At 37.2% G+C, this 15,687-nt stretch overlaps 1 protein-coding gene and 1 long non-coding RNA gene across 6 annotated transcripts in view; one reads left to right on the forward strand and one right to left on the reverse strand.

Moving 5' to 3' along the window:
- The window catches only part of ebf3b (EBF transcription factor 3b), a 275,369-nt gene that overhangs the window by 251,571 nt on the left and 8,111 nt on the right, over window positions 1-15,687 (reverse strand). For 2 of the 5 annotated variants that reach the window (XM_061911567.1, XM_061911564.1), the window contains exons 1-5: window positions 3,242-4,010; window positions 2,892-3,048; window positions 2,709-2,772; window positions 2,515-2,570; window positions 1,515-1,588 (exon numbers count right to left, since the gene is read on the reverse strand). In XM_061911567.1, the coding sequence (XP_061767551.1) occupies window positions 1,515-1,588; window positions 2,515-2,570; window positions 2,709-2,772; window positions 2,892-3,048; window positions 3,242-3,372 (482 nt within the window). In that variant the 5' untranslated portion in view covers window positions 3,373-4,010. Of the gene's footprint in view, window positions 1-1,514; window positions 1,589-2,514; window positions 2,571-2,708; window positions 2,773-2,891; window positions 3,049-3,241; window positions 4,012-15,687 lie in introns of those variants that run through there. The other 3 variants (XM_061911565.1, XM_061911566.1, XM_061911568.1) reach the window with 3 other exon arrangements.
- Window positions 3,663-5,362, forward strand: LOC133559633 (uncharacterized). Its single transcript, XR_009808217.1, has 3 exons — window positions 3,663-4,193; window positions 4,701-4,792; window positions 4,910-5,362. It is a non-coding gene; the product is annotated as an uncharacterized LOC133559633 (long non-coding RNA).

Raw genomic sequence — 15,687 nt, forward strand, 5'->3', positions numbered from 1 at the left:
ATCATAGAGGGACTAATAACCGTGTAAGCCTATTAATATTATTATGAATAATAATAATGATGCAGCATTGTGTATATAGTCAAATATTCTCAGTATTGCAGATGTCAATCAAGCACAACAATATTAAATTACCGTAACACCTGTCAAACTGTGCAAGCACAAAAAAATAACGTGATCAATGCATTATTATTATTATTATTATCATAATTAATAGGCAATAATAATGAAAAAGTGCATCATAGAGGGACTAATAACTGTGTAAGCCTATTAATATTATTATGAATAATAATAATGATGCAGCATTGTGTATATAGTCAAATATTGTCAGTATTGCAGATGTCAATCAAGCACAACAATATTAAATTACCGTAACACCTGTCAAACTGTGCAAGCACAAAAAAATTATGTGATCAATGCATTATTATTATTATTATTATTGTCCTAATTAATAGGCAATAATAATGAAAAAGTGCATCATAGAGGGACTAATAACCGTGTAAGCCTATTAATATCATTATGAATAATAATAATAATAATAATGATGCAGCATTGTGTATATAGTCAAATATTCTTAGTATTGCAGATGTCAATCAAGCACAACAATATTAAATTACCGTAACACCTGTCAAACTATGCAAGCACAACAAAATAATGTAAATGATGCATTATTATTATCATTAATATTATTATTATTATTAATAGGCAATGATAATGACAAAAGTGCTTTATAGAGGGACTAATAACCGTGTGAGCCAATTAATATGATTATGAATAATAATAATATTAATAATAATAATGCACTGTGCAAATAGTCAAATATTCTCAGTATGACAAATGTCAATCAAGCACAACAATATTAAATTACCGTAACGCCTGTCAAACTGTGCAAGCACAAAAAAAAATCATGTGATCGATGCATTATTATCATTGTTATTATTGTTATTATTATTAGGCTGTGGCAGCCGAGCGGGAGCATATTCAAGGTGTCACAGAGTGATGGATGCACGTACAAATTGAGCGTGAGTGATGCGTGGAGAGTGGGTTGGGGGGGGTGGGAGGGGGGGGGGGGGCGTAAGGTGCAAATCACTCGCATATGATGCACTTTGCACGACTCGTTGAAACAACAACAACAACAACAAAAGAGGAAGGAGTGGAGGATGGAGGGTTGGGTGGGGTGGGTGGTGGGGGGTCTTTAACCGACGAGTATCCGAATTCAATGCTCACGGAGCTGTGGGTGCCACGCCGCGGGGGGGCCCGACAATAACAACAAAAGGCGTTTCTTCCCCACGCCGGGTATCGGTGACACCGCTTGAATGGCAGCGCAACGTGAGAGGCTGCGATTTATGTGCTTAAATGGCGCTAAAAGGCTGGCTGATCAGTGCTGACAGATGGAATCAAGCGCGGCGGCGGCGGCGGCGGCTGCGCGCGCAAAGCCGTCCATCAATAATAATAATAATAATAATAAAAAAAAAAAAAGTATAAATATAAAACATGCATGTGAAATAAGATCTTACCTGCACATGATTTCATGCGTGAGGAGAACTCTGCACATCTCTGGGTTCTTGTCCTGGCCCTCGTAGATGATGGCCTGGGGGGGAGAACAGCACATTATTTTTTTTTTATTTTTTTTTTTGGACGATGAAATTAATGACTTGTGCGTATATTCTAATAAAATGGCGTATTTTCCCACATTTTCCTAATTGCGCCTGTCCCCCCTATTAATCCATTTAAGACAGGCGGGCCGACAGAGGGGGGATTGAGCTCCAATGGAAGTGTCATCAATATGCTTTTAATCTGGGGATATTTGGGGGAAAAGTGTTAATGGGCAATCTGTTGTTTATTTTTTGAGCCGCTAACAATGATCTTTTTTTTTCTCTTTTTTTTTCTCCCCCTCTCCCCGTGGATAAAAAGCGCGTGTCTGGCGGCACGGTTGAGTAATTTTTGAGCATTGGCTGAAACAGATGGCGTGGAGCTATCAGCGCTCCATCCCTCCTCCTCCTCAGCATCCTCAGCCTCCAGCATCCCTTTCTAAGGAAACTCCGTATTCACACCTACATTTTCCTTAAAATTGTATTTTATTTATTTATTTATTTATAAGCTTTAAATTGTATTTTTTTTTGTTCTTTCCACGGGGTGATTACCCCCATTGCTTTGATTTATGTGGCCGAGGAAACACAAATCCATAAATTGCTTGTTCTGCGTCATTGACTCGGATCATTGGCGCAGGAATGCTGTGACCGCTCTATTTAAACATATAACAAAATATATCATCAACATTTTGTGTATTGTAGTCTTGTAAAAAAAAACTGATGCATTAATAATTGCGATTGGAATAAAACGCATGTTTTTGAGTAAATAATTCCAAAAGTCCATATTTCACCTCTTAGCCTTTTTCAAGAAGTGTTTAAATGTTGGACAAAGTGACTCCCATGCAAATTTACATATGTACTTTTATCCTATTATTATTAAAAGTAGTTTTAAAATTATAATTATTATAACACGCGTGCAACTTACCTGCTTTGTCATGGAATCGATTAACCGAATGTAAAGATCCTGTTCTGTTCTGACGCCTGCGTGAAAAGAGAAAATAATGACATTAATGCGGGTGACAGTAAATAATAGGGCATGTGCGTGGGTGTTGTTGATAAATATAAACACGCCATAATTGGTATTTAATGGTGGGTTTATTCCTGCTAAATCAGACTTACCATTGCTGTACAATAACTGTAGTTTGTAATGTATCCCATTGTTAGTTTTTTCACTGGTTGGCTCCTGCAATAATAATAATAATAAAAGCATTAAGACATGTGAAATTATATACAAATTGTTAATTGCCAAAGGTGCGTTATTGTTTTTTTTTTTTTTAAAGAAGAGATGAGTCGTTGTCTTACTTTTTCTTTCTCCACAAAGTCGACAAAAGCAGTCCTCTCGATCTCCACCGGCTGTCCCTGTCTGTCATAGAGGGCCAGAACAAAGTGGAAAAAATTGGACTTCCGGAGGTTGGAAGGGGGCTGCTTCTCGTAGTGTGCCCGGGCCAGGCCGACTCCGCTGCGGGGAGAGAAGGGGAGAACACCTCGGTTAAAAAAAAACTGGAGCAAAAATAAATGAAAAAAAGACGTTTTTGTTTTTTTATTTAATGACAATTTTGTAAAAAAAAAAAAGGAGGAAATTCAGAAATAATAATAATAAGAGGTGAATGATGGCGAGCCGGGCCGCCGGAGGTGAGCCGCGCCGGGGGTACCTTTGGGCGGCCGTGTTGGCGTCCACCACCCCGGCCGTGTGCATCCACGAGCGGACCGAGTTGAGCCCACCGAGCGGTTCCTCCTTCATGGTGGTCCCGCCCCGCGGTATCGTCTCCTGAATCCCGAACATTGAGGACAAATGTGCGGGAGCCTCCTGCGCGAAGAAGAGCGGAGGTGGGGGGTACAGGAAAGGGTCCACCACACCGGGCGCGCTGCTATCCTTCAGGGCGAGAAGAGGGCGAGTGTCGGGGCGGCGCAAAGTCCACAGGTCGGCTCTCCCGCTTCGCTCCGTCCGATGTGAGCAAGTCTCAAAAGTGCTCGACTTAAGTTATTAAGACAAAATATCCACACAATTCTTCGAGTATTATTTTTTTTTTTTTTTTGGGAGGGGGTGGGGGGGTTATATTTGGGGGTAAAAATGACTTATTTGTGCGGGGTGGCGCTGCTCTCAAAGCGGACACATCCCCGAAAGAACCGCCGTCCGAAACCTTCAGGACTTGTTTAAAAAATAGAACCCCTCGCGTGAGGAAAAGATGCTTCTTCGTCTTCGTCTTCTTCTTGTGCTCCGGCGGCAGCGCAGCGAGACGAGAACACGCACGGAAGGCAGGCTGCTCACCAGTGGAAGGTGTTCCACGCACACGCGAGAGGAGAGGAGAGGTGGAGAAAGGGGGCCCCTGTTCGCGTCGCGCACGCTGGATGGGAACATGCAAAACTAAGCCCTCTTTCCCCGAGGACTGCACTCTTTCCCGGGAGCCAAAACTCTAAACCCACGGGAGGGGCGACGTCACCGGATGACGCGGCGGCACGGGGCGGGGCGTTGACCATACATGGAGGCGTGACGCGTTAGCCCCGCCCACCCAGCCACTCTGTTTCCGAAGGAGAGGAGCATGGCGAGAGAAGCGAGCGTCTCTCTCTCCGCTTTTATTCCTCCACTTTTGCCTCTTCGATGTGGTGAGTTGGACTCTTTTCATCTTACGGAAAAGATAGAAGATGACAAGTTTTGATTTGGCTTGAAAAAAAAAAAAATTTTTTTTTCTTTAAATGTGCGTAATTCAAAGAAAATTATGCCGCGTTCAATGACCATTTTTATAATTGTTTTTTTGCATTTACACCCCATTTCTTAGTGTTTTGCATACATACCCTCTATTAAAATGATTATTCCTTACTCAACAATATTTGTGTTGCTTTTTTTTTTTTTCTCTCGGCCTGAGAGCTTGATTAGAGCGGAAAGGAGGGAGGGACGGCTGCTATATCCTGAGCAATCTATCTGGAGCTGGTTCTGAGGGTTAATAGCTGCTGCCAAACATTAAGTGAATTATAAGCTGTTGCTTTTTCACCTCCACACTCCTGCTTTAGCCAAATTGCTCACCTTTCTAAGCAAATAACTCTTTTTTTTGCACATTTATTAGAAATTAACCCCTCATTACACGCACTGATGATGCTCTTATTTTCCCCCAGCCCATAATCTGATTATCAAATTATGCAACTTGGAGACAAATCCTCTTACAGATCAGATATACTAAGAGAGAGAGAGAGAGAGCAGCCGTCAGGTCGGTAACGATGCCGTCCTGAAAGGGACTTTTAAAGCGTATTTGACAACAAATGCAGCTGGCCCCCAGCTCGTCGTGGACATATTAGTGGGGAAATGAATGCAAATCTGTGTGCAGGAGCCATCTGGACGTGGAGAGACAGACTGGGAGAAAGAGGGGAGTCAGCTGAGCCCTGAATCCGCCTGATGAGGGCTCTTTTTTTTTTTTTTTTTTTTTGCTGCATGCGGCGGTCCTGCACGCAGAGAAAGTAGAAGATAACTTGCAAAAAAGTGTTAAATATGTCATAAGCATGGATTTTTACTTTGCAGTTAATTTCCCTGATGCATTGGTGGGAAGTGTGACGATAACCATAGACTTAGACGAACGTTATTGATCCACAAGGGAAATTGTTATTTTTATTACATTTTTGTAGGCTTAGATGATCAACACATGTAGGCATTATTGTACAAAATAATAATTAGAAAGCAGACATTGGTTTAAATAAGATTTACTACTAAAGGTTTTATATAATTGCGCGTTAATTAGTAGAAATAGCGAGGAAATAAATTTGCTGGTGGCTTTTCTTGCAAATATTGGTATGGATAAATGACTCACGTAAGTGGGAAACGTGTGATGATAACCATAGAGTCAGAGGTGGATCAACAAATGTGGGCATTATCGTACAAAACATAGCAAATTAGAAAACAGTCATTGGTTTAAATAGGATTGCTTACAAAAGAAAGTGAGCAAAAATGTGTTAATTAGTAGAAATAACAAGGAAAAAAATTTGCTGGTGGACTTACTTGAAAAAATTGATATAGATAAATGACTCACTTAGGTGGCAAAAGTGGGATGACAACCATAGTCAGAGGTGGATCAACAAATTTGGGTCATATTGTACAAAACATATAGTAATTAATTTAAATATGATTTTTTTTCTAATGTTTAGAGCAAAAAAAGTATTAATTTGTGTGTTAATTAGTACAAAAAGTGAGAAAACACATTTGAATTTCCAAAATTGGTATAGATAAATGACTCATTTGTGACTTATGGAAAAGTGTGATGATAACCATAGAGTCAGAGGTGGATCAACATATTTGGGTTATATAGTACAAAACATAGTAATTACAGAACAGTCATTGGTTTAACTAGGACTTTTTAAATAAAGGTATTGAGCAACACATGATTAATCTGTGTGTTAATTAGTATAAATAGCGAGGAAACACATTTGAATTTCCAAAATTGGTTTAAAAAAATAACTATTTTGTGACTTAAGTGGGGAAAAGTGTGATGATAACCATAGAGCCAGAGGTGGATCAACAAATGTGGGCATTATCGTACAAAACACAGTAATTAGAAAACAGTCATTAGTTTTAATAGCATTTTTTAATAAAGGTATTGAGCAAAAAAACTAAGATTAATTTGTGTGTTAATTCGTACAAAATAACGAGGAAAAAAATTAGAATTTCCTAAATTGGTATGGATAAATGACTCATTTGTGACTTAAGTGGGGAAAGTGTGATGATAACCATAGAGTCAGAGGTGGATCAACAAATGTGGGCAGTATCGTACAAACATGGTATTTAGAAAACAGTAATTAGTTTAAATAGTATTTTTTTACTGATGTTTTGAGCAAAAAAAAAAAAATTGTGTGTTAATTAGTTCAAAATAACAAGGAAACAAATTTGAATTTCCAAAATTGGTATGGATAAATGACACATTTGTGACTTAAGTGGGGAAAGTGTGATGATAACCATAGAGCCTGAAGCCATGGGAGAAGAGAAGGTTACTCATCAATTAATTATTGGTGTGAAACTGACTAATTTGCACGGTATTTAGTCAATTGTTGTTTTATTTTTTTTTAAACATACATTTTTGTGTTATTTGATGTGTGTTAAGTTAAATTTCAACACATTTGCAGGTTATTGAAATAACTAGAAATTAAGAAGTTTGTGGTAGTTAGTAGGATTTCTAACGAGAAAAAAAGTGATTATTTAGTTAATTTCTTGACAAAAAAGTAATTAGTATACATTTGTGAAATCGTTTATTTCCTACAAATTGCAATGAACAGGAAACGAATAAAAAAATGAGTAAAACTGATTTTATCAAGTATTTAATAATGCAGTTAATATGTTGACAGTACAAAAACTCATTCATTTGTGTGTTAGAATTTCTTACAAAAACTCATTTAATAAGTTAGCATTTTTCAGGAGGATTTAGAAAGAAAACAAATTATTACATAGTAGGATTTATTTGACAAATATATAGTTAAATGTACAAAAAGTTAAAAGTACAAAACACGTTTCTTTCATAAAGTAATACAAGCAACATTTTGGGATTTCCAACTAAATCTGTTTTAATGTGTGCAAGTTTTTGGCGTGAGGACAGAAAGTAAACAATCTGTGTGTGCGCCTGTGTGTGTGTGTGTGTGTGTGTGTGTCCGTCATTTGTGACGTCACAGCCGCGTTGACCTCCACTGATATGAAATCAAACACCAATGAGGACTTCCTGTCATGGAGCACACTACTGGCTTTTTTCTTTTTCTTTTTTCTATACTGTGTGTGTGTGCGTGTGTGCGTGTGTGTGTGTGCGTGGGGGGTGAATTTACGGGGCGAGGCCCTTGATGATCTTCCTAAATTTGCATGTAAATGGCGACATCAGCCTCCACGCGTGCCAGGGGCCAGCGGGCCTCCCAGATGTCACCACAAAGTCAATCAGCCGGCCGCTGCCCAGCTGTCCGTCCACGTCCACGGAGAACCACCAAAATACACTTTTATTATTATTATTATTATTATTATTATTATTATTATTATAATCATTATTATACACCTACAAAACGAGCGTGAGTTTGACTTTAATTATGAAAATAACAGCTTCGGTTTTATTTTATTTTATTTTTTATTTTTTTTCAAAAGGGATCGTTCGTTGATGAATTATTAATTACATGTACGCCCACACTTCCTTCTTAATTCTTAATGCCTTTAATCAGCCCACGCAGAATTTCCTCTCACTAAAATATATATTTAATTCTCCCTTTTTTCTGATTATTCCCCATGTTTGCGTTCACGAAAACTTACCCCGTTCTCATGTTTTAATGATCATATTTTCTTTGATTGAAATAAACATTGTATTTGTTTTATTTCAACGGTGGCATTTTTTTTTATTAACGATCTTTGTAGAGCTTGATTTTGTCCTTTTGAATAAAATTGTTGAGTTAAAAAAAACAAACACATTACAGAGCATAATAAGACATCGATAAAATTAGAATTTATAGATTATTTTGGTGCAGGTTGTGGTTATAATATATCAATTATTTAAAGGAGGAGGAGGGAGAAAAAAGCCAGGAGTGATGGGATCGATTCGCGTGGAGTGTCTGATAGACGGACAGCGCCCCTCTTTGGTGACATTTATAGTGGACACTTTTTTCTTTTTTTTTAATGCAAAGAAAATGTCTTTTTTTAACATCCATCCATCCATTTTTTACCGATTATTCCCTTTTGGGGTGGCGGGGGGCGCTGGCGCCTATCTCAGCTACAATCGGGCGGAAGGCGGGGTACACCCTGGACAAGTCGCCACCTCCTCGCAGGCCCAACACAGATAGACAGACAACATTAACACACTAGGGCCAATTTAGTGTTGCCAATCAACCTAAATGTAATTTATTTTTGTTTTGCCTATATATATATATTTTTCTTTTAGAAATTGTTGCATTTGTATGATACATTAATGACATTTTTTTTAATTGTGTGGAGAAAGAGGCAAGAGGGAGCAGAATAATAATGGAAATAATAACAATAATGGTATAAAATGGAGTGTGCTGCACTAGACTTCACATTCAGTGACCAACTTAATTGTGTGCACTGGTGAGTTGTGTCAAGGGCATGTGTGTGTGAGTGTGTGTGTGTGTGCGTGCGCCATTTGCATTTCCATTCTGCTGTGGAAATGAGAGACTTTTTTTTTCTCCCCCTTCTTTCGAGCCTTGCGGCACAGTCTGTGGGCGAATTACATTTAAAGAAGGCGAGAGAAATTAAATAAGAAACCGAGACCACTTCAGGGCTATTAACATCTAAAATATCCCCTGGAAATTTCCGGCGAAATACATATGACCGGGAGAGAGGGAGAAAATACCCCAGGTGCCATCAGTCTGGTGCACGGCCTTCCATCATGGAGGTGTCCATCACTGTTTTGTGCAGCTATTTAAATAAAAGTACATGTCGAAAAGAGGCGAGGAGGAATGTGATTATTCGGCCGTAAGTGGGAACATATTAACGGGACATATTGAAGGGAAAATGAAGACTTGGAAAGGTCAAATTTGAAATCTCATCAGCGTGGACGCGGTCACATGTGCAAATAAAGCACACGCAACACACTGCAAGTCATAAATACTGAGCAGTGCCTTCAATTATTATATTTGCACGCATTTCGGGGTGAAAGAGAGTCGCCAACTTTGAATCAGTGAAGCCCATGAGAGTCACTCCAAGTCAGGCCTGGGCTATTATTTTGCTCAGGGGGGCCAAATTTAGACAAAAAAAATGTGTCTGGAGGGCTGGTATATAGGATTTCTTAGGAACACTAATACAAAACCTCACAATAATGTCTGATTAGATGCTAAAAACGTTGAAAAGCTTACAAAACGGAATAGAGTTTAATTTGTGAGAATGTGGGATTGACAGTATTAACTATGAAGGATAAAACACTGAATATTGAAAACATATGAAAGTCACACCCCCCCATCAAAATATTTTACAATCGTTTGCGAAATGTTGTCATGTCGGATTGGTTTTAGCCAGGTTAAATTGTGAATTCTTTTTGAAACATTTCTATAGGAAGACATCAGTCATTCAGTCATTACAGGGTGTCCACTAGACCAGGCCTGGGCAATTATTTTGAGCGGGGGAAGGTCGGGTGGGCAAATTTTGAGAAACAAATGTGTCCGGAGGCCTGTGTGTGTATATATATATATATATATATATATATATATATATATATATATATATGATAAATGGGTTGTGCTTGTATGGCGCTTTTCTACCTTCAAGATACTCAAAGCGCTTCGACACTACTTCCACATTTACCCATTCACACACACATTCACACACTGATGGAGGGAGCTGCCATGCAAGGCGCTAACCAGCACCCATCAGGATATCTTGCTCAGGACACAACGGACGTGACGAGGTTGGTACTAGGTGGGGATTGAACCAGGGACCCTCGGGTTGCGCACGGCCACTCTTCCACTGTCCCTAATATATATATATATATATATATATATATATATATATATATATATATATGTGTGTATATACACACATACATACATATATATATATATATATATATATATATATATATATATATATATATACACATACACACATATATATATATGCATATACACACATACATATATATATGTACATATATACACATATATGTACATATATACATGTACATATATACACGTATACACATATATATATATATGCATATACACACATACATATATATGTACATATATACACATATATGTACATATATACATGTACATATATACAGATACATATATACACATACACACACATATATATATATATATATATATAGACCCAGAATGTACATGAAAATAAAGAATGTGGGATTTACAATATTAGCTATGAAGGATAAAACACTGAATATTGACAAGATATGAACGTCGCCCCCCCCGATAGACTTATGTTACAATCAAGCGAAACGTAACAAAAATGCAACAAACAGAGTGAAATATTAATGGGTTAGTATTTATATATATTTTAAACCCAATAAAAATGTATACATTTGACAGCGCTAGTAGTTAGTGGGATTCCTTTAAAAAAAAAAAAAAAGCAATTGGTAAAGGAATAGAATAGAATCGTTTTATAGTCGTCATCATGCACGGTTGACAATAAAATAAAGTGCCTTGCATCAGTGCAATACAAATAAAAATACCTCAAATATATTAAGTCTTAAAAACGGTCTCACACACATTCAACAATATTGTATGTCACCATATTGCATCAATTTTATTTCCAAATTTATAAAAAAAAAAAAAAATTGTCTGATTTTTAGGAACACTAATAATAAAAAAACTCACAATAATGTCTGATTGAATGCTAAAAAACGTTATGACAGACCGCCTGAAAAAACGTAATGGAATTTCATCTTTTTTTTTTTACTGAATGAGCCACCCAGATTGTACATGAAAATAAAGAATGTGGGATTTAAAATATTAACTATGAAGCATAAAACACTGAATATTGACAACATATAAATTTCACCCCCGCCCTCTCATCCACAAATTTTACAATCAAGCAAAACGCAAGATATTGCCTAATTCCAATAAACCATCTGACCAGGTATATTTAAAAAAAATGTTCATTTAAAACAGGCCTGGGCAATTATTTTGCCTGTGGGGGCCAAATTAAGAGAAAAAATGTGTCTAGGGGCCAGAATATCTGATTGTTAGGAACACTAATACAAAACCTCACAATAATGTCTGAATGAATGTTAAAAACGTTATGACAGACCGCCTTAAAAAACGGAATGGAATTTGACATTTTTTTACCGACCGAGACACCCAGACTGTACATGAAAATAAAGAATGTGGAATTTACAAAATTAACTATGAAGGATAAAACACTGAATATTGACAACATATGAACGTCACCCCCCATCTCCATCCACATTTTTTACAATCCACAAAAATGCAACAAACACAGCGAAACATGAATTTGAAGGGTAAAAAAACACCTACAATCTGATATATCTAATACATCACCAAGCTTTAGAACTTTGTTGTAAAAATCTCCTTCCGTGAGAGATCAACCAGCTTCTATCGGTTCTGTAAAGTTCTAAGAACGGTTTCGAAGTGGGAGCAGATTATTGAAAAGCATAAACATGCTTTTAAATACAGTATGTGAAGAAAGCACGACCTTTAAAAACAAAAAACCTGCAAAAAACTAACTAGTAGACCACCCCCAAACCCCTTCTGATAAAATGTGACCGGTGCTGAGACGGCCAATCTGATCGGTTGACTGTTGAGACACGAGGTGATCCCATGGACCCAAATCAAAGCCCGTACATCCTGATGTAACCTTCAGAAACTGCCAGGGAAGGGCTTCAAAAACAAGGACCAGGTCTTTTGGGGGTTTGCAAAAATGGACTTCGTGAAGTCCTCTTTACCACCTGGACCTTCTACCTGATCTTCACCAAGCATCAATCTTTGAAGTCATCATCAACAGGTGAGTTACCCAGTCCTTTTTTCACATTTTTTTCAAAACTCACTTCAGTTCCAATCCATCCATTTTGTACTGGTTGTCCCTTTTGGGGTTGCTGGCCATTGTTTTCAATAAAGTGCGAGTTCAACTTTCTGGTCTCGAGCTCACATTTCTTCAGAACTTTTTGACAATTTTATCAACTGGTCCTAAGATTTTGATCAGGAGTGTGCATACAGTACATAAACTGTATGTTCCATACATGGAGACTCGCTACATTTACTCAATTAACTTTTTTGATAACTCCTCAGAGTAGTTTTAGTGCAACATACTTTTGACTTTTGATTATTTTTGCAATTGCCTCGGTTACCTCGAGTTTCGTGCCGATCGCTACATTTATTTACAAAATTCAGGGACGTATAATGATGACGTAAATAGATTTATTCACATCATCATTATATTTATTTAGTGAGGTACAGCACAAGTGTTCACATCGCAAAATAGAGCTGAAGTGAAGTGAATTATATAGCACTTTTCTCTAGCGACTCAAAGCGCTTTACATAGTGGAACCCAATATCTAAGTTACATTTAAACCAGTGTGGGTGGCACTGGGAGCAGGTGGGTAAAGTGTCTTGCCCAAGGACACAACGGCAGTAATTAGGATGGCGGAAGCGGGAATCGAACCTGCAACCCTCAAGTTGCTGGCACGGCCACTTTACCAACCGAGCTATGCCGCCCCTTAACAAATAAGATATTATAAGATACTAAACCTGGTAAAATGATCTGTCCATGCAGTTAGTTAATTTTACTTGGTAAAAACATCCTAAAATTAAGATTTGTAAATCTAAAATTAGCAGGAATTTTAAGCTAGAAATAAATATTTTATTTTGAAAACAAGCATTATTCACATTGCAATTCTTAAATTAGCAACCATCAGGATGTAATGGGGGAAACCAAATAACCTTATCTGAATAGGCATTTTCTCAATTTTAACATTTTTAAACTAGAATAAACACAGTATAATTAGTCATGCTCAAATTAAGATTATGATATAAAGTCAAAGACTAAAGGTAAGTAAATTGCTCTTAAAACTAAGTAAGTTTCTGGAAATTTAATTGTACATCTTGGCATGTTGGAAATGATTTTCAGTGCAATGTTTACAAACATTTGTATCATGCGCTGTCATCCGTGTCAGTAAAATTGGTCACTTTTCAGCCAACAACTCGATAAGTATTGTTTTGGTTTGAGATGTTTTTGTATTTTTTAGTTGTTCTAATAATAATATAACATCATAACTGTAACTGGGAAGTGAATGTACAGTATTTTGTAGTACATGTCTATGTCACCAACTAGGGTTGTAGTGAGAATACCACTGAAAAATAGCCACCTACTCACTCGTTACTCAGTACTCGAGTAGTTTTTTCACTGAATATTACTCAAATCATTATTTGGACGACTACTTTTCTACCTTTACTGAAAGGGTCTGCTTGCAACTTCTTCACAGTTACATTTTACAAAGTAAAAACTATAACAATTGGCTAGCTTGTGTTACTTTGAGTGGTTTAACAGGACACATTTGTTTTACAATTGTTTAAATTTTTTTCCCTAATTACAAAGTTACATAATCCACTAATACATACACATAGATTTATACAAACATACATTAAAATACTAACTCTTAGAATGCTATCTATTAGCCATGGTTAGCATTGGTTTCAGTTAGGATTTGTGTACTTATAGTAGTACTTGTCTTGCTCTGCACTAGCTTTAGCATTTTACCATCTCGTACTTTGTTAACTGTGTTTAAAGAAGCAGCAGATGTTCCCATTTTATTAGAAGGTGTCCGCCGCTAGCATGCTAGCTATTAGCTTTGTTAGCGTTTCTGTTTGTTACTATTCAGCCAGAGGTTAGCAACTGACAGCAGACCCATTTAGTTGAACATAGACCAATTTGTGGCTCACTGTCTCTACAAAAAAAAAATATATAAAACTACTCATTTTTGGGTTATTTTGAATGATTTCTTACAGAGTCTTTAAAAAAAAACTGAATTGTGGGATGCTGAATAAAAAAAATCTTACAATTTGTGGGTTACGTGGTAAGATTTGTTCCAAAAAGCTATTTTTAGAAAACTACAATTGTAGTCTAAAAAATAAAAATAAAAATAAAAAAACATTACATTAATCGGAAATTACTCACAAGTTCCTCAACACTATTTCATGGAATACTTACTTACTCGAGTAAATATTTTTGATGACTACTCTTTACTTTTACTTGAGTCATTTTATTCTAAAGTATCGGCACTTTTACTTGAGTACACTATAGGTACATATAGATATATACAAACCTACATACAAATATTAACTGATAGAATGCTATCTATTAGCCGTGGTTAGCATTGGTTTCAGTTAGGGTTGGTGTACTTTTAGTGGTAGCTCTGCGCTAGTTTTAGCATTTTACCATCTCGCACTTTGGTAACTGTGTTTTAAAGAAGCGACAGTTGTTCCCATGTTATTACAAGGTGTCTGCTGTTAGCATGCTATCTATTAGCCATTGTTAGCATTGGTTTCAGTTCGGATTTGTGTACTAATAGTAGTAGCTGTCTTGCTAGGCGCTAGCTTTAGCACTTTGGCAACAGTGTTTAATGTTGTTACAGGGTGTGCGCGCAGGTTGCTAATGCGCTAACAATAATAATGGTAATAATAATGGATTAGATTTATATAGCGCTTTTATATCAACTAGATACTCACAGAGAAGTGAGAAGCCATCATTCATTCACTCCACATTCACACCAAGGTGGTGGTAAGCTACATTTGTAGCCACGGCTGCCCTGGGGTAGACTAGCGCGCTAGCTATTGGCGTTTCTGTTTGTTGCTATTCAGCCAGAGGTTAGCAACTGACCCGTTTAAATAATCACTAGACTTGTTTGCCGTTATTATAAATATTGTAAACTTGGAACATTGCCAGTGCAGATACAATAAACGCTACAATGTACACTCTGTAGGCATGCTGTGTGATACTAAGATATTAGCAACAATGAGCGCTAATGAGGGCGCATCTAACTGTTAAAATATATATATATATATAATTGTAGATACATTAGCAATGCAGTGTGAGTTGTCGCACATTCACGCAAATACTATTACCAGAAATGTTAATTATGATGTCACCGCGCAAAGCCAGAGTCAAGGTGAAAGCCGCACGCTAAAAATAATCCGGCGACACAATGATCCTGCGGAGGAGTGTTACCGGCGAGGGACTCGGGGGTGGGGGGCGGTGGAAAAGAGGGAAGTAGGTGAATTGAGAGTGAAATGCTTATTTCGTGTCATGCTGCAAATTGTATAATGCTGCTCTTTGTCCTACAAGCCACATGAAGAGCTTTGTCCTGAGAGTACACACACACACACACACACACACACACACACACACACACACACACACACACACACACACACACACACACACACACACACACACACAAGGTATTTCTTACCTTCTGGGGACCTCTGGAAAATGCCTACCTCTTTAGAACCACCCTCTCTAGATATATATAGATTTGTATTTAGAACATTAATAATATTTAAATACCATTATGTATATATATTTATTTTTTACTATTTTTATAATTTTCATTACTTACTTCAAGTTATTACAGTATGTCTCTATATACATATTTATTTTTATTTTTTT

Source organism: Nerophis ophidion, linkage group LG09 (genome assembly GCF_033978795.1).
Source record: "Nerophis ophidion isolate RoL-2023_Sa linkage group LG09, RoL_Noph_v1.0, whole genome shotgun sequence".
Classification (NCBI taxonomy): domain Eukaryota; kingdom Metazoa; phylum Chordata; class Actinopteri; order Syngnathiformes; family Syngnathidae; genus Nerophis; species Nerophis ophidion.